This window comes from Alosa alosa, chromosome 17 (assembly GCF_017589495.1).
Source record: "Alosa alosa isolate M-15738 ecotype Scorff River chromosome 17, AALO_Geno_1.1, whole genome shotgun sequence".
NCBI lineage: Eukaryota > Metazoa > Chordata > Actinopteri > Clupeiformes > Clupeidae > Alosa > Alosa alosa.
In genome coordinates, this window is record NC_063205.1 from 18,270,451 (window position 1) to 18,290,450 (window position 20,000).

General features: G+C 49.2%; 1 protein-coding gene across 1 annotated transcript in view; it reads right to left on the bottom strand.

Annotated features, from left to right (window-relative positions):
• The window catches only part of LOC125311023 (neuron navigator 3-like), a 115,879-nt gene that overhangs the window by 62,639 nt on the left and 33,240 nt on the right, over positions 1-20,000 (bottom strand). Inside the window, 2 exon segments of the mRNA XM_048268831.1 lie at positions 283-335; positions 1,349-1,466. Coding sequence (XP_048124788.1) covers positions 283-335; positions 1,349-1,466 — 171 coding nt within the window.

A 20,000-nucleotide genomic window follows, 5' to 3' on the forward strand; every position in this document is an offset into this window, starting at 1 on the left:
CGCAACGTTTTCCCGAAAAAGAAAAAAAAAAAGAAATGACAGCTCTTTTCATTCAAGCCCAAACAGCCACGGTGGACGAAATTTAAGGAAATGTCTGGGAGGAGATCCAACGGCTGAGTACATTCATTTTGTTTTGAACTAAACAATGGGAAATCCAATCCAACGTACATGAGCATCCAACAGTCAGTGTAATTTAACAACGTCATGGAATTCTTGTAATCCCTACCAAAGAAACAATGCATTTTATGAAAAAATAAATAAAAAATAAATCATTCGACTTACCATTTGAGACTGACTTCTAGGACAGCCATTGATATCCTCCACCTTTTCATTTGCTGGGGAGATGAGAGACAAACGGACCAGACAGAGAGGCGTGAAATAGTCTTCCAAAGATCCCAACGTGGAGCATGCACACACACACACACACACACGCAAGCCTCTAGTCCACCGTCCTGGGATAGAGCTGACTTTGTGAGGAAAACTACTCACTGGGTCTGTATGTGTGTGTGTGTGTGTGTGTGTGTGTGTGTGTGTGTGTGTGTGTGTGTGTGTGTGTGTGTGTGTGTGTGTGTGTGTGACAGAGAGACAGGGAGAGAGAGAGGGAGGAGAAGAGAGAAAGATAGAGAGAGAGGTTCTGCCTGTGAGCTAGAGAGGAATAATGCCCTGCGCTCAGAGTGCTGTGGGGAGGGGAAAAAAAAAGTTTTGAGAGAGCGCACGCCTGTTTATACATCAGCTGCTGCCAGAGAGAGAGACTCTGACATGGGATCTGCAGGCATTGTCTGCTGCAGGGGAAAGGGTTCGATTTCAACACAGGCAAGAGGCGGAGAGAGAGAGAGAGAGAGAGAGAGAGAGAGAAATAGAAAAAGAGAGATAGAGAAAGAGAGAGGAGAGAAAGAGAGAGAGAGAGAGGAGAGAAAGAGAGGATGAAAAAAGGAAAAGAGCACAAGCACCCTTTGGGCTCTCTTAAGAGCACACATGGGACACACATGCTTTAATAGAGCATAAATAGTTTACAATCTCTCTGTAGCAATTTTGCCACGGCCATGCTTCTCTGCTGCCCAAGCTCAGAGTGGAAATGAATCTAAAATCCCGGGCTTTTAGGATTAAATTGCCTGATTTAGAGTGCTTTACAACATGGTTATGAGAATTGTTTCCTTCTTTTAACACTTTGGATACACATTAAGTAAGGTAATAAACCTACCTTGCAAGAGAGAAAGGAGAGAATAAAGAGAGAAGATGTGTGTGCATGTGAGTGTGTGTGTGTGTGTGTGTGTGTGTGTGTGTGTGTGTGTGTGTGTGTGTGCGTGTGTGTGTGTGTGTGTGTGTGCGTCTTCGTCCGGTCACTCACCAATGATCTGGATGATTTCTGCCAGCAGAACTCCGTCGGCAATGTCCTGGGTCAGGTCCTTGATGAGGCGTGGGCAGCCGGACTTGGCCAGATAGTGGTTTGCCCAGTCAGTGTAGATCTGTCCGGAAGAAGAGAGAGAAAGAGGAGAGAGTGGGGTCACTAAAAACTGTAGATGAAAAGAAGACCACTAGCCCAGCCCTGAGACCCAAGTCTCTCTTGGCTCACGAGAGGTACACTGCCCGAGCCTGGTGCCGCAGGATGAGAACCCAGGCACTTTCACTGTTTGAGCTATGAGTCAAGTTTGCTTATGCGCCAGGGTCAACGCTAACCTCAACCACACAGGAAGAGCGGGCTTATTTTGAGGCTGACACAGAAAGGAAAGCAGAGCCAGTCAGGGGTCAGCTAGTGCAGCACAACCAGTAGCGAGAGCTACAGTACCAAGGATCTCTACACACACAGACAGACACACACACACACATATTTCTAACAAAATGAAAGATTTACAACCCCCCCACCACCCTACCCCCCTCATCAAAGTGAAATTTTGTTATGGTTCAGATCAAACCCTGAGAAGAGTTGTGACTCTGGAGACTAAAAGTGTTAAAAAGCAATACAATAGCTCATATATAGTGTAGACTACAGTTTCTTATATGTACTTGGGAGGAATCCCGTCTCATGCTTCAGTGTCTCATCAAACTCAGACGAGAGCGAGAGCGGCTGTGTCATCCGAGGCTGACTGAAGCGCTTCGCTGCGGCTTCCCAAACCATGCCGCACGGGTGTCTGACAAGCTATTTGACTGCCGTAATAAAAATGAATCTGCATGGCTGCTGCGGTGGCTGTGCTCAGACAAGAACCAAAGGCAGAGGCAAACGACAAACGAAAGTGTTTGCTATTTTCAGCACTGGGAATATTACACTGAAAAATAAGGGGAGGATAGAGACAAACTTGAAAAAGGATGAAAGAGAGAACAGAAGACAGAGACTGAGGTAGAAAAAGAGAGAGATGGAAAGAAAGGGGGTGGGGGAACCTTGCATCAGCTTTTTTTCCCTGTCAGGAGTCTTTGAAACTATAGCCAGTGTGTGGAATCTGCTTTCCGGCTCTCCCCGGCATATTTTGGAACAGGGAGTGCCACAGGGGTCTGTCCTGGTGCCGCTAAAAAAGCTCCAGCGGCTCCGTCCTGAAAAAGTCCTGTCACTCCTGCAAATCACTGGCTTAGCTCGGATTGCTAGGGAACTGCTTTTCCGTCTCGTAGACACACATGAGGACTTCACCAGAGCGTTGGATGGCCCTTAGACACAAAACTCTCAGAATATAAAATATAAAGAAAATCTACTGCTTTTCCATTTCTCTTGCCTGTGACCTCCAAGCAACTGGTGTGGTCTGCTAAGAGCACACTTGACCGAGAAAAAAAGCAAAAAAGAGAAAGAAAGACAGAAAAACACTTATGGCTCCACCAAATGGCACACTTACACCAAAGGAATGAATACAGACAGTCTCTGATGCCTGTTCCCCGAAATCCCCCCAATAAATGCAGATTTTAATGAGATCGCCCACCCTTTATTATTCCAGTGCAACATGCAACGGGGCTCCCAATTAAAACACGTTTCTCCCACTCTCTCGGCCGACTGCCGACACACACACCGCCTTCAAAGCGGCGAGGAGTCGGCGGGTGTTTTATCTGTTGTGGTTTTCCTTCCCATGATGAGGAGGACCCATTAAAACATCCACGTGGTGTGTGGCGTGTGTATGCTTGTGTGTGTGTGTCTGTGTGTGTGTGTGTGTGTGTGTTTGTGTGTGTTGGGAGTCTTCGTCACACTCTCTCGCAACAGAACTCGCTTGTGGCGTTTTACCCTGCCAGGGCTTTGGACCTCTGTGTCATGGTCTCATGGTTGCATGAGCTTTTGTCATAGGCCACTCCGAGACCCTTTCGCAAACCCACCGCAACGCTCGTCACCACAAACACATTCCTCAGCGCTCTCTCTCTCTCGACAAACAATAAACTGGCAAACAAACGTCATTCGTGGGATGCCAAGCAGCCCATTCACAGGGAGAGAGAGAAAGACAGAGAGAGAGAGAGAGAGAGAGAGAGAGAGAGAGAGAGAGAGAGAGAGAGAGAGAGAGAGAGAGAGAGAGAGAGAGAGAGAGAGAGAGAGAGAGAGGGAGAGTGACCTCTGAGGCCCCAGTGATAGCATCAGCCTGGCCTGCCTCTGGCTGGTTTGGCTAGTCAGAACAGGGAGAGGGTGATAGAAAGAGCCCACAAAGAGGGAGGAAGAGAGTGAAAGTCTGAGAAACAAAGAGACAGGGGAGATGAAGGAGATGGGGAAGGGGGGAGATAGAAAGAGAGAAAGAGCAGCTAGTGAAAGGTGTGGGGAAAAAAGAAAAAAGATGGATAGAGAAAAAACTAGAGGCAGAGAGAGAGAGAGAGAGAGAGAGAGAGAGAGAGAGAGAGAGAGTTGAGTTAAAGGAGAGCCCTGCAGAGTTCTGCTTGATCCTCAGCACCTCTGCAGCGCACCCTGATTTCCACACAGCCCACCCCACCAGCCCTCTCCCAACTCCCACGTTTTTTTTTTTTTTTTTAAAAAGAGCAGGAAGCCAGGAGAATTAAGAGTGCCGCAATGGCACAATTCAGCTGGGCTAGTTGGGAGTCCATCTGTCCCTCCGCCACTGGTCCAATGAGGGCAACACTCAATCAAACTCACGCTGGTTAAGAATGCACTCTACACTGAAGAGAGAAGAGAACAAGGGAAGGAAAAAACAAGAAGGGGGGTACTGGGTACTGGAGGCTGCTGTTATTACTGTAGAAAAGTAGATTAAATTCAGCTCAAGATGCAAGAATTCCGGCTGATACTTTTATTTTGATAGAAGACTGCAGTGACATAACTGTGTCAAAATGATATGAGAACAGAGTTGGTTCTGTAATGAAAAGACAAAATAAATAGGGGGAACATCAGAAGAAAAAAAAGAGGGAAAGAAAGAAAAACATATGGATTTGTTCTGCAAAGCTTTGCCCTTCAGCCAAGAAGTGATTGCGATTTCAGGGCCTCGGCAACAAATAATAATACACAATAAAGACCTCATAAAAACAACATTATCCTCTCCTGGCAAAAAGAGACTATTGGCACTGCATGTTAAATACTCCAATTAAGGATGGGATCTAGTGACCACACAGGTTGACAGACAAGAAACAGTCTCCTTGTACTCACTAGAATGAGCGACGCTGATGGTAGCATGAAAGTGATTGCTAGGCAGGATTTCATTCAGATGTGTTCACACTTCAGAAAAGGGGAATGCCGTTGAGAAGATGTACACTGACGCCCGCAGTTTGCTTTAACTCTGTCGCGTCTTAGTCAAACATGGAAACATATACTGAGCCCAAGTTGTTGACAGCTCATTTTGGAAGCTGTGCATCTCAAGGGAACGCATACGTGCGTGCGCGCACACACGCACACACACACACACACACACACACACAAACACACACACACATACATTAATATGTGCCTATGATAGCATGTCAGCATCAAACAACGCTGCACTGACAGTCACTTAGTCCCCCATATGCTGCAGATTAAGTGATGTTATGCCTTGACACTATCAATCTTCAGTCTGTTTAAGATCTGCCGAAAAACAGTGCTGACTTTCAACAATTTGTCATGCGTCATGCTTTCACTTCCTGCAAGTCGTTATTTTCTCCTCTCTCTCTCTCTCTCTTTCTCTCTGTCTCTCTTTCTAATGCATCTGGCTCTGTGCTTGCCTGTACCAAGAGAGAAGGAGAAAGAGAATCAGACTAGGAGAGAAAAGGAAGAGGGAAAAGAAGGGAGAAAGAAGGAGAGAGAAAGAGATGGAGAGAGGAGAGGGAGAGCGAGAGAGAGGAAGGGAGAAAGAAGGATAGAGAGAAAGGGAGAAATAGGGAGAATCAGACTAGGAGAGAAAAGGAAGAGGGAGAGGAGAGGAAGGGAGAAAGAAGGAGAGAGAAAGAGATGGAGAGGAAAAGGGAGAGGGAGAGGAGAGGATAAAGGATAAAGAATGAGAGAAAGAAAGAGATGGAGAGAGGAGAGAGAGAGAGATGGAGAGAGAGAAAGAGAAAGAGCGATCTGGAAAGGCAGGCATAAACCTCAGCCGTGCCACCCTTAGCATTTGTAATGCACAGGAAAACACAGTTACAGCACTGCTCCCCTCACAGAACACACGGAGGCACACATACTCGACTCCCATGCGCTCAAACACACGCACACACACACACACACACACACACACACACACAAACACACACACACACACACAGACATGCACGCTGACAGGCATGCACATCCACATATACGCACATCCACATGCTCAAGCTCCATCATCCAAACACACACACACACACACACACACACACACACACACACACACACACACACACACACACACATCTCCAGATCCCTGAGGCAGAGAAATCCAAACTCCCTGCAGCCAAAGCGAACAAGCTGTCTGCGTACCTGCTAGGTGTTGCCAAAGCAAAGTCCCTCTGCCCTGCAAAAAACCTCCTGCTGACAAACCACTAAGTTGCTCGTTTCTCTCTCTTCTCTCTCTTTCGCTCCCCTTTTCCGCTGGACACCGGTGTGTGCGTGTGTGTGTGTGTGCCTGCGAGTATGTGTGTGTGTGTGTGTGTGTGTGTGTGTGTGCGTGCCTGCGTGTGTGTGCCTTGCACGGAGCTGCTGGGGGATTGTTCACTGTCCGAACACAATGCAGTCTCAAGGCTGCTGCGCAGGTACTGCCGGCAGCACGCAATAGCACCTCTCCACCAGCAGAGGGCCCCTGCTGCTGCTGGAGCAGAAATCCTGAGAGCGACAAAGGCTTGGGAAAAGGTAAAAAAAAAAAAAAATGGCCAGTTTCTACAGCAGTGCAAGAGGACCACTCGCCACTGAGAGGTGTGTGTAATGCTTGAGTGCAGATGGCTGCATGTTGTTGAGACAGATGAGTGTGGGGGTGGGGTGGGGGGATTATTGCACTAATGTTTGCCAGGGGCGGGGGTTCTAGGCCAGACCCACCAGTTATGATTTTGGCAGATGCTGCCTCTATTTAAAACCTCCTACTGTCACTGATGTTGGAGACAAAACACCGGGGATGTTTGCAGCGACCCACACAGGAATTAATTAATACTGAAAAATAGTCCAAACAGAACTGAGGAGAGGGGAGGCAAGCTCACAAACTTCAGGCCCCCTCGAAGCACAACAAACACAGAACCCAGAGACTGCCACAACACATTAATGCGAGATCTGCGGAGCACCGATCGCATAGCAATTAGATCACGCCAAAAAAATATACGTGGCAAACTTAAACAGTTGGAGGATGCATACCCAATTTAAATAAACAGTGCTCAGGGAGAAACCAAGAGGGGTGGGGAGGGGACCACACAGACGCAGTGTTTGTAGTGAGCAGCTAATATAGGCAGGCAGCCCCAAGAGACGCCCAGGGTCCTCAAATGACACCAACATGAGGGGGAGGCAAGTAGGCTCTCTCCCCTGGAGGTGGCCCGTCTCCTCCGGAGTCTTGAGTGCAAGTCTGAGAGGGAAGGGGGCGTTCTCCTGGAGGCTCCTCGGCCGCAGTGGATGGATTAGCGCTGTGCCGCTTCGCATTGTTGTTGTTTTTCATTGATTTCACGCTACTTTTCCATTCATACCAGGACTCTTCTCCCAACCACATGAGACAGGGAAGGGGAGAGGGAGGGGTGACATGTGGCAATGATTCTGACGTTTGGCAGTCAGTTTTGAGGTTTTTATGTACGTTTGTGTGTGTGTGTGTGTGTGTGTGTGTGTGTGTGTGTGTGTGTGTGTGTGTGTAAGCATGTGTGTGGGCACCCATCTTCGTGCTTGAGTGTTGGGGTGAGTCGATCGCCGCTGCCTGCTGCGCTCGCACAGCAGGATGCCGCGGAATGCTCAGACAGGAAGGGGGGACGCGCACAAGCTGTCGGCACGCGTTTCCTGCTCTGTCCTCAGCTCTTTGGCCGCCCTTCAACCTGCGCTGCTCGGGACCCTGACCTCTCCTCGCTCTCAGTCTGTCCCTCTCCCGCGTTCCCTCTCCTCTCACATCTCGACAGCTGACCCCCTCTGGCACAGAAACTCTCTCTCTCTCTCTATTTCTCTCTTCCTCTCACTCCTTCCCTCTATCATTAAACACAGACACATCAGCCCTAACTGGAGCAATCACAAACAGGCGCACAGACACGAAAATTAAATATTGCACCCTCCACAGACCTAAAATGAACAAAGTGTGGGCTCCTATCGATACCCTCGATTAAGAAGCAGGGGATACAAACGAGGCGAAAATGGAAGGTAATACCCCAGCCGTTATGCATGCGGTGAGCCCGGCGTGATGCGAGTGAGGCGGCACATTAACGCGCAATCTCCTCCCGCACCCCCAAAAAAGTTGAATCAGCGCCACTGTAGCGGCCAGAGCCGTGTAATTGTGTTTGTTTTTGAAGGTTGATTAACGTGTGGGTTATCTTGGTGGGCCAGGCGACCACACTGAGAACACTTGCTTCAGCTCCACGTGAAATGTGCCAGAGAAGCCCGCTGATGTCAATTTAATGGCGGCTAAAGGGGACTGTAAACACCTCAAAAACTCATCATCAATTCAACATTTGCAGTATCTCAGACGGGTGCATATTTTTGAAGGCTTGCTCTGGCAGAGAGATAATCAGGGCTGCGTGACACATGCAGCTAGGATCTTTGTTTCTAACTTTGATGGACTAGAAGGAAGTTAACCTCCTCACTGACTCAATTCATCCATTCAATAGACCTCTGAAGTTCGCCTACAAAAAAGAACCAAAACGGCCATCTTTGCCCATATAAGGAGATCCGGTTGTTAATTGAAGCTAACTACCTAAATGGCATTGCAAGTTAGCTCTGGGGTAGCACAAATCTAAGTGTGCCGCCTTCACTTACCGGAGATCACAGTATCCACTCGAAGGCAGAGGACAAAAGTGTGTTCAGGAAAACGCCTGCATTTCAGACTTTTTCATCCCCACGAGAGTTTAACAGGTGCGATAATTCAAAATCCCCATGCTATTTTCCCATAGGAAAAATTGGCAAATACCGGATGTCAAAGATGGCAGCTTTTTTGTAGGCGAACTTCAGAGGTCTATACTCCTGACTGGGATCATCCCAAGAGCATCACCAACAGCCCAGGACTGGTTTAGGGAGATTCAAAGGAATCTTAGTTCTTAGGCTTCAGTCCATGCCTGGAGGACTTTGTGTGGAGGAAATGATTGACACTGACGGGATCAGAAAGAGGTAACTTCCCCTCTCTCAAAAAAAATTGGAATTTGTCACATGACTAAGCCCAACTAAGTCTCACCGTGAGCCAAATTGGCCAACGGAGATGATCCTCTCCACAGGAAACATCTGGACGCAATTTTCCATGGTAAACCTGCTTCGCGTCTTCTCCTCGCAAGAGCATGACGCATCTTCAAACGTTCTTCCCCACCGCCCCCTGCCCCCCCCACATCACCCCCATCCTTCTTCCTCATCTCTCACCCCCCCCCCACTCTCTCTCTCATACCTAATTTTATCTTGTCCTCAGCCACCCGGCAGCAGCCACGCATTCTACTTAATCTGCCTGGAATAGCACCTGTCAGCTCAGCTCTCCGCTTCATTAGACTTCAGCGAACATCCAACGCAAACACTTTACAGGAACAACTACGGGGCCTAATAGGTGTGTAATGTAGCCTGTGGGGTACTGGGAATAACAATGACTAAAATACCCCACAGAAACCCAAGAACAAAGATCAGGTGGCCTAAGCGTAGGATAGATGGAGGTGCGGGAGAACACTTTTGGTAAGTGCACCAGCGATCAATCGGCAATAGTTCCTCTTGTGACAGAAAAGTTGGCCTCAGCTTTCCCAGGGCTGTCAACAAGTATCTTTGCTTTCTCAGCAAGAAGGAGCAAGTTTGCTGAGTATCTGTATTTTAAGAGTTGAAGGTCAACTGACCCCTCGGTCACGGCACGCTCAACAGGGAGGTGGATCTTCAAAAAAAGGATACAGGAAACAGTACTGATAGAATTGACTTTGTTTTTACTGCTTTTAACATAATTATTAGCTGCACTACTTCCTAGAACAGCCTTTCTGGTGCAGCATCAAAATGGAAAAACTAGACACAAATTAGGTCCCACAGACAGAATATTATTGAGTCTGCCAAATATTACACCAGCTTCTACACGAGGGAGGAATCTAGTGTTCCTAGAAAGAAGAAAACTGCCATTCCATTCTCACTATTAAATGTGTCATCAGCTTTTTAAAAAGTGGAGTACCAGCAGACTTTAGCAAAGTTGATAAACCCACCCACCCACCCACCCACACACACGCCCACCCACACACACGCCCACCTACACCTCCATCCCCATTTCTGAGGCTGAGATAATTGAGCTATTTTATTGGCGAGCTGCCTCGGTGATGAGTCCAGGTGCCCCCAGAGTTGTCAATCAGCACTGCCTCTGGTGCATCATACCAGACAGGGCCGGGCTGAGCTCCATTAGCTGCCAGCAAATGACAGGCATTGCATTGGCCGCCTTATTAGACACCACCTCCACACACACACACACCCTCGGGGGCCTCTGGCCTGGAGGTCTCCATGGCAAGCTTCTTCACACACTCGTGTGTGTGCTGAGGCAGACATACACACACCTGTGTGTGTGTACAGTATGTGTGTGTGTGTGTCTGTGTGTGAGATAAACAACGCTATGCTAATGTGTAGCAATGGTCCCCTTGAGTTAGTACTGCGGGCATGACTTTCAACAGGGACTGCGCTTCCCTGCTTTCCACCCCTGTGCCACCAATTAGGAGCTGCTAAAATATAATCCAGTGCTAGAGGGGAGTACCGTAAGAGAAGAGGTGTCGGTGGTTTATCGGTTTGTGTCTGATGTGGCTAAATCAGTCTCTCCTAACTACCTGCTCCTACGCACACCTTTGAAATGATGCGAGGTGAATGCCAGTGGCACTAAGCTGTTATCTTCCATTGTTATGCTTTATCATTTCTGCCCCCTAAGACTGTTTTCCTCTGTTACCATTTTTATTCAAAGCCTAAAGCAGACGCCTTGGCAGAGAGGGGATTTCAAGCTACTGTGGCAGCCTTCTTGCTTTTAGCTCGTTTGAGCAAGACGAACCGCGATAGAGGGCAGGCTCTTTTGGCAGGGCCTGACCTTGAGAGTGCGGTCGAGCGGTGGCGGACCGACATGCAGAAGCCGTTGTACATAAACATGTAGCGACCGGGAACGCTGCCACTCTGGGTCCGAAATGACAGCTTCATCATCGGGGCGCGGAGCTCAGTCACGGCTTACTGGTATCTAACGCCCTGACCTCGGCCTGACCACTCATAAATCACACTCCTTATAGACACACACACACACACACACACACACACACACACACACCACACACACACACACACACACACAGCTCTTCGCTACTCCAGGCAAAGGTTCAGCTCCAGCACGTAAACAGTCACTGGAAGATACTGTGCTGCTGAAAGTGGTGAGCCAAGGGGAGGAGAAAATCTGGAAACTGGAGAGAATTTGGGAGAAAAGCAAGAGGCTGCAGGGGACAATTCAATGCCATTACTGTCGCTTATCTGACAGCTTTTGGCAAGGAAGAGACAAAGAAATCAAACATACTTTCTCCTATTATGAGAAAAGACTATTGTTGTGTGTAGTATGTGTAGTGTGTGTGTGTGTGTGTGTGTGTGTGTGTGTGTGTGTGTGTGTGTGTGTGTGTGTGCGTGTGAATGTATGTGTGTGTGTGTGTGCGCGGGCATGTGAGTGTCCATGTGGATGTGTGTGTGTGTGTGCCTGTGCCTATGTGTCTGTGTGAATGAGCGCAAGTGTTTTCTGAGACAGCGCTTAGGCAAAGACAAGCGCAGCAAATAATCTCTGCGCTGGATTCGCGCCTCTCCGCTACAGCGCTCTGTCGCCTCCAGGCCAGCGCCGCGCCGCGCTATTCCCGGCCTGCTGGCCCCTGATCTCTAATTACCGTCCCGCTCGCCGACCTGTGCACCGCCGCCGCCCCTCCCGCCGGGGCAAAATTCACCACGTCCTCATCGTCTGACCGGGTTAACGTGAGCCACCGCCAAACGTGCAATTTGTGGTCCCCGCTTCCACTGGTCCGACCTCTGCGAGAAATCCAGACAGCGACAGAGATAGAGCAGAAGACACGGCCGCACCCAACCCCACCCAGCCCTCATCCACTTCCTGCTTCCTGTTTGGCCCCGGGTCATGTGACAGCCCACAGAGCCTGTTCTGAGCTGGTGTTGTTGTTGTCGGGCAGAACCTTATCTGAGGTAAGCAAGTCGGCTGGAGTGTGAGTTTGACTAAGGACGGCTCTCGCCGTATCTCTCTCTCTTTCTCTCTCTGTTATCTTGGGATAAGCAGGGCATCGTGGGTACTATTCACACTGTGTCCGTAGCACAATTAGTCACGCTTCCTCATAACACTCAATTAAAGATGCCCCCTTGCCAAGGGTGAGTCATCTCTCTGGCAGAACAGCAAGGGATCTGTGACCTGTTGACTTCAGCTGAGCCAGAAAGGGGCACCGGCAATAGCCCCTCGTTCCATTTCTCATTCTAGCCTTATTCATCTTCTACTCTCCCCTCCTCTCTCTTTATTTGCTCTCTCTTCATCACTTCTCTTTCCACATCTGCTGCCTCCTCCTCTCCTGTCTTGGCGGCATCACTCCGCCACTCTTTGTTCCTGTTATCGTCCCGTCAGCGATCGTGCTTACAGTATTCTGCTCCCCTCTCTCTCTCCCTCGGCTCTTCACAAGTCTTCTCTTTGTCGCTGACCCACTGTCACCCCTCATCCTTTCTTCACTGCAATCCTTTAGCACTCTTTTACTCCATCCCCCTTCCTCCCTCCGTCTCTCTCTCTCTCTCTCTGAGGGAAGTAAATAGTAGCCATAGTCAATAACCCTGTCTTCTCTTCAGTACTCTCTCATCTCTTTCTCCATCTCTCTCTCTCTCTCTCTCTCTCTCTCTCTCTCTCTCTCTGGGGCAGGTACATAGGGGCCAGTAGTGGTGGAAAAGAGTGTGTGGAAAGGCCAGGTTGTTTGTCCAGTCTGAGGAGACCTGCTGTGTGTGCCTCTGCCGGTGCCCTCTCCCTTCTCACTCCCCTGAGGGACACTCATCTTCAGCCTGCTCTCACAGCTCCTTACTCACACGTCTGGCACCCCACCAGACAGCAGAGACAGCAACACACAAGGGTCTAGAAGCAGGGACAGCTGGGTAATGTAGTTCATCAGATTGTTGCTGTACGAATTGTCTTTGCCACAGAGCATCCACAAGCCCATAACAAAAAAAGTGATATCAGAAGGGTTTTAATGTAGATTATTTTGTTTGATCTTGTCATGCTTTGCATATTTGATGGATCTACTATTGAGTCTCCTTCTCGACAGGCATTTTTGAGAAATACTTCTGAAGCCATGTCAGTACATTTGAATTGCAAAAATTGAATTATGAAGGTTTTCATAAATAACTATCGTTCCTCTGATGTGTTCGTCTCTAACAGAAATGATCAAACCCAGTGTTACTGTAGATGAGCCTTCATGCTTGGCTACTCTGCTCAAATACAAGGTCATTCCATCAACCTCTCCCACCACCACCACCACCACGCACCCTTCACAAAGACACGGCTTCTCTCTCACATGCTCATCACGTTGCCATACATCTAATGGCTTTTAAAATTGATAATTAGCCTAGACACATGGTCAGAGGGTTTGATTAAATGTGACCTTAGGTCTCACTAGCCACTATTCATGAAAGTAGTAATACGATCCGTGGGTACTATTGTCTGACTGCTGTGCTTTGTATGCTGCACACAATTTTAGCCCATTTGCATTGATCGGTCATGCCATCTGCTTTTGAGGGCTGTTTGTGATTCATGCGGGCATTTCGCTTAATTACCTCTTTTCATTTCGATCTTCACCCAGACTGGCTGGAGTCTCTTTGCCCCCCTCAAGTCTATGTTCTTTTCAATATTCAAGACCCCAACCTCCATGAGGATGGAGCCGTGTTGGGTGCACTACCACCTGCCGCCAGCAGAGGGGGCCCCTGTGTGTCGGATTCAGCCTGGCTTGTCCAAAGGGAAACGGCTCTGGCCCTGTTTTAGTGCTATGGTTCACCCAGGCCAGGAAAAACACATAACTGCCGAGTCATTCCACACTTAAGAGTCAGTCAGCAGAGGGAGAGGGAGCCATGACCACCTCAAAGAGCAAACGGCTGCAGCCACACCAGGCCACAAACACTGCAGTCAGCCCCCTCTCTCCCAGAAAACAGAGGGAGAGAGAGAGAGAGATACAGAGAGAGAGAGAGAAAGAGAGAGAGAGATACAGAGAGAGAGAGAGATACAGAGAGATAGAGAGAGAGAGAGAGTGAAGGGACACACAGAGGAGAGAAGGACACAGAGGGGGACAGATAGAAAGAGGAGAGGAAAATAAAGAGAAAGAGAGAGAGAGAAAGTAAGCACATAAACCAGGCTCTTGACCTTTTGGTTGGGAGGTTGCATAGCCAAAGGGGCCATGGCCATCATTCTTGCTGACAGCGAGAGAGGGATTTCCTGCAGGAGTTTTCTGCAAACCCTGACCCCTAAGTTACTAAAGCCCGCTTCACCCCACCCCACCCCACCGCCACCGGCCTCCTCCCACCAAGCGTCCACTAACCCCCGACTCCCCTTCACTCACTCTCCCTATCACATGACAGGAGTTATCCAACACCCGCTAGCAGACGGACTGAGCTGGACATAACTCATGTGTGTGTGTGTGTGTGTGTGGCATGCGGCCAGGCCCTGGGGATGACCTGTGGCGGTAACTGGCCCTGCAGTGCAGCCACGCCAAGCCACAAGCTCTGTTTGGTCATCTATCCATGGGGCTGATTGACTGAGCAGGAACCCAGAGTCACCCCTGAAGGGGGTGACAGACAGGCCTGGCAGAGTGAACGAACGACTCGGGGATAGATGAGAACAGCCAGCGGGCAGGAGGACGCCTGTCTGGACAGAACCTGACAGCCATCAACACAGAGAGGAAGGGCAGTGTGTTGCATGTGGGCAATAAGAAGACTAAGGTAATAATAGCCACCACCACCGGGGTGTAAAGTTGCTAGTGTTTGTGTGTTTGTGTGTTAGGTTGGGTGAATGCTTGTGTTGTGTGTGTGTGTACATCTGTGCCAAGAGTTTCCAGTAGAGGGACTTGCACTAAATTCACTTCAATCTGCACACACACACATACGCATGCACGTACACACACACACACACACACAAACACACACACACACACACACATACACACTCAGCCTTCTAAGATTCAGCTAATCCTTCTCTTACAAAGTTACACTCCCCCCTCCACCCTCAATCCAAGCCTATGACGCTGCATGGGACAGAAAGTGAGAGAGAGAGTGAGAGAGAGAGAGAGAGAGAGAGAGAGAGAGAGAGAGAGAGAGAGAGAGAGAAGAGAGAGAGTGGAAAACGCTGATGGCGTATGGAGCCTCCTGGAGTCCCTCTGACATGTACTTATGGTCTTATCCACAGCCTACCGCTCTGGCTCACACACACAGGCAGCCCATTCACTTTACAGGGCCGCCGCTGTTTATCTTTGGGCTGCAGTTGGCGCTCCAGACTGAGCACTTTTTTTCTGACTGGAGAGAGAGAGAGAGAGAGAGAGAGAGAGAGAGAGAGAGAGAAATAAAAAAAGAAAGAAACAAAGAAAGAAAGGGAGACAGAAAGAAAGGTAGCAAAAGACAGAAAGAAAGAAAACTCCATCACCAAGCGGCTTTGGTCAGAGTTACGATGTCTGCCTTGGCAACACAAGGAAGCCATTTCCCTCTCTCTCTCTCTCTCCCTCTCTCTCTCTCTCTCCCTCTCTCTCAATTTCAATTTCAATGAAGCTTTATTGGCATTACTCAATTAAGCAGTGTTGCCAAAGCAAACATATAACAAAACAACACAGAAAAAAACAAAAAAAAAATCAAATATACAAATAAAATATCTCTCTCTCTCTGTGTCGTTGGAAGTAAACTCACAAAGGGGGGATTTGTGCCAGTCCCATGTGCTTACTACCACAGACCACCGAGGGTTAAATATGAGGCTGCTGCACATCGTGTTCAGTGAAACCGCAGGCTGGTCTAACATACTCCATCAAGTGTGTCATTTACAGTAAGGCAGAGCCGGGAGTGTAAAACACATGCCACGGCATCGTGATTACGCCTTTAGTCACCGAGGTGATGTCGCTCTGACTCACTGCCATTGACTGGCTATGTCTCCCCCCAAACCTTCATCGTAATGTGCGCTCCCCCTACCGCTCCTCTCTCTCGACCTTTGACCCACAGCGTGTTTGTGTTTTACTTCGCGGGTCGTTTGGATGGACCGTTAAGCGTTCTGTAATCAGTCTCTCTCTCTCTCTCTCTCTGAGTCATGCCGTGTAAACGCCACTTCCCGCTCTCTCGCTTCATCACTCAATGTCTCTGTCTTGCTCTCCGCTTTCATCTCCTGCTTTCTCATTCACTTTCTCTAGTTCGCTGTCTCGTCTCACTCACTAGATTTCTGTTAGTAACGCTCGCTGTCTCTCCCACTGTCTCACCCCCATCTCCCCTCTTCCTCTCCTCCTTTGGCTCTTCTTTTCATTCTCACTCACTCTCTTCCTTTCTCAGGGTCCCTTTCTATACCAAACACACACACACACACACACTCACACACACACACACACACACACACACACACCATCTTGCCCTCTCTCTCCATCTCCTTCCTTCTTTGTCCCCTCTTCACATAACTGGTCCCTTTCGGCTGGGTCACAGGTCACGATGTCCACAGCCGTTCAGGATTTCCTCTCCTCCTCTTTCTAAAAGGAATCAGCCCTTCACTGCCCCCACACACACACACACCTCTCTCTTTCTCTCTCATCCTTTCTTTCTCACACTCCCACCCACTCTCACTCTCTCCCTTTCTTCGCCTCGCAGAGCCGGACTTCCTAACTGGGTTTCCTGGCCGTGACCTGGGGCCCGGTGCGGTGACTCTGGCGGTGGAGGGCCGTGGTTCTTTCCGTCGTTTCTCTGGCTACAGCTACAACAACACGGCCGTCGGGCCCCTGGGAGGGGAAGAGGCACCGATAAGGAAAGCACCTTGGCGGCCACAGAGAAAGTGAGCTGGCCACTTTTAAACACACACACACACACACACACACACACACACACACACACAACAAAAGCATATGCACTCATACACATATAAGTATAACCAAAACCATATACACTGATGCACACAATCAGACGTACACACACACACACACACAACAAAAGCATATGCACTCATACACATATAAGTATAACCAAAACCATGTACACTGATGCACACAATCATAGACATACACACACACACACACACACACACACACACACACACCTGCAGAGGACAAGGGCAGGAGAAGTGGAAAAGGGAAATCGTTTTTTGCCCACATGAGGCGGTACTTGTGACTCCAGGCCGTGGCTTAACAAACAGCAGAGCTATTTTAGTGGGAGCTCCCAGCCTTGACGTTCAAACAGAGGAACAGAGGGAGGGAGAGAAAGAAAGAGAGAGAGAGAGAGGGAGGAAGAGAGAGAAGACTTTCCATTTCTCCAGAGCGCTAGTCGACTGCTATTGTTTCGGGCCACGGCCTCACAAAACACAATCAGTGCTTGAGGACACCCTGAAACTTGCCCAACTGTGAAAGAGCCAAGTCCAGGCAAAAGAAACTTTAATGCGTTCAAAAGATATGCCGGCGAGAGAGAGAGAGGGACCAAAAGAGAAAGAGAGGGAGAGAGGGGAAGAGAGAAGGAGAGAGAGAGCGAGGGAACAGGGCTTTGTAGATGGAACGGACCACTGCTCTCAGAAGAAAGCCTTGTCAAGATAATGAAAGAAAAAAAAGAAACAACCCCCCTTTCGCCGTTTTTCACTTTCTTCTGTTCCCGCTCGGGAAGCTGGAAATTGAGACGGCCAGCTGTTGCTCTGATCTGTCGTTTATCAGGCTTTTAAATCTCGCCGAGCCTTCATCGAGACACTTTTAAAAGCACTGAAAGAGACAGTGTCAACAGCTTCAGGTAATGCCCCCACCCCCCTCCTTTTCTACCCCTTTTTACAGAGCTCTATTAGCTGCCCTAATTACCCCCCACCCCTCCTTGTCTGTGTTCTGAGGGGGGAAACCACTGCCCTGACGTTACCCCTATACGCAATGTGAGCTCTGGATGGACACAAGATATTTACAGCCATCGGCCCTAGTGCACCTCTTCCCGTCAACACATCAACGTCTGAGACTGACCCCTGACAGGTCAAGGGAAGTGAAGTGTGACAGTGTTTGTGTGTGTGTGTGTGTGTGTGTGTGTGTGTGTGTGTGTGTGTGTGTGTGTGTGTGTGTGTGTGTGTGACATCTTTCCTCTATCCGTGCCCTCATTCTGGGATGACCACAGGGTGTGTGCGGTGTGCTGCCCTACCCTGTTTGCCCAGACTGTCTAGCCCCGGCGGTCAGCTATGCGGGGCAATAAAACAGCAGACGCGCGACTGGAGGCCGACGGCCGAGGACTGGAGGTCTAAAAATAATACCGTCCGCACGGCCGTGCTGTGAGCTCATCCTGTATTCCCAGTGAGTCACACCTCTGCGAACAGCACACGCACACTTCACCCTGTAAGACCCCTGGGCTCACACACACACAGGCCGATGGTCTCTGCCCTCACACACAGCCTGTGATCCAGCATACTAAACAGGCCAATGCTGTGGAGGGGAAATGATGAAAATGTTGGTTACATTAAACACGCAATTACGAGCGCTGAACCACGGAGGGGCTGCGGAGCGCATGAAAGAGCCGTGGAACAGAGTGTATGGAAGTTTAGGTGCTTGGCTAAATAACTCAGAAAGCAGGCTTTGAAAAATTGATTAAAGATTATGAAAGTTTGTTTGATGTACGTACACACATGCACTTCCATGCATATTAAAACTAGTTTGGATTCGGGTTTAGGGAGGGGGGTGGACCAAAAACAGAGAAGAAAGTGTGTGTGTGTTGTGAGTGAGCGCTGATTATACGCACTTGAATAAACTGTGTCAGTTTGGAAGCCGGGCTGATCAAAGGCCTCTCCGGACAAACTGTTCTCAAGACACCCTCCCCACAACCCCCCTCCCCTCAAAACATCTATCCGTCCAACACAATACACACATACACTCTAACACCCTTACACACACCACACACACACAGATACAACGCAGAGTCCTAGGGAAATGTCGGTCATCACCACACTTCAGTCAGATTCCAGTGAGCCTCCTGTAGCTGGTTTGATCTGGTTTGATCTTTCCTTCTCCATGGCTGCACTCCTGTCTCACGTGCTGCCCTCTCTTTTTCAGGACAGGCCCAAGGCTTCTTCCCTGCAACTACAGGACTTGCTGAGCCAGAGAAACAACCCACACACACACACACACACACACACACACACACACACACACACACACACACTTGCCCCTTTTCTCTTCACCATGATCTACCCCTCCCCCCCCTCTTCATTCCCCCCTCCCTGCTTCTTTAGTTACAAACTTCACCAGACATATTTGACGTATGGAGCGTCGGTGAGAGGCTGCTGCACTAAGCATTCTGTCTGAGGCGAGTGGCTGTTGAGCATATTACTGTTCTGGCACAACCCCCGCTGCGCTCAGGAGGGGTATTAGACGGAGGGCTGATCGATCGGCACTTCTCCTCCAAGCTCAGCGCCGCGCGGCCGTACAGCAGCAGGGCGAGTGAACTCCCCTTCGCCCCCGAGCTCTAACGAGGGACACCGGAGCCGGCGGGGTCTGATTTAGCTGATGCTAGTTACACCGACACGAAGAGCTCAATGTTATTGCTCTCAGTAGGGAAATCTGAGTTGATGACTGTGCACATTGTTATGGGTCCCGACACACATCTGAAATTGCCAGTTGAAATTCCTTATGCAATTCATTCATTCATTCATTCATTGACATCAAAAGTACAATGTGCTCTGCAACCTCAACGGCTCTTTTGCATCGGTCTAACTCAAGTCCCCCTCCTCTCACCCTGCAGTGGCTCTGCCAGGCCTGCAGGGGGAGCTGCTCCCAGACCAGTTGTCAGTGTGGCGTCGTATAAAGCGTCCTTTGAGGCGCTGGCGGAGTGCAGGGATCAGCGAGGGCAGCCTGAAAGGGCTCAGTGAGTCCTGGCGCTCGCCCCGCGCCGGCGACAGTTGCTCTGTAATTACACAAATGGCTCGCTTAATCATGGACGCGGGGGGCGCTTGCTCTCGCTCAGAGGGGGGACCGTGAGGAGAGGCACATTCACCGTCTGCGGCCAGACAACACTGACTCTTGTCCGAGCAGACAACGTGCGACACACGTGCGCACTATAAACCATAAACAGTACAAGCAGCTACATAGAAATTTGACAACATTTTACAAATAGGTAACAAATGAATATATGTTTATACTCTTAAGACACAGCCTTCGTATTATGCAATAGGTCATTCACTACTCATACAGCTCAAAATGATGTGCAAGTCACAGCTCAGGTAAACTAAACTAAACTAAGGACACAGGCAGAGCAAAAAAAAAGTGTTCTTAAAACGAAATGGCTGAATTACCGATACAACCACTGTGAAGCAGCATTG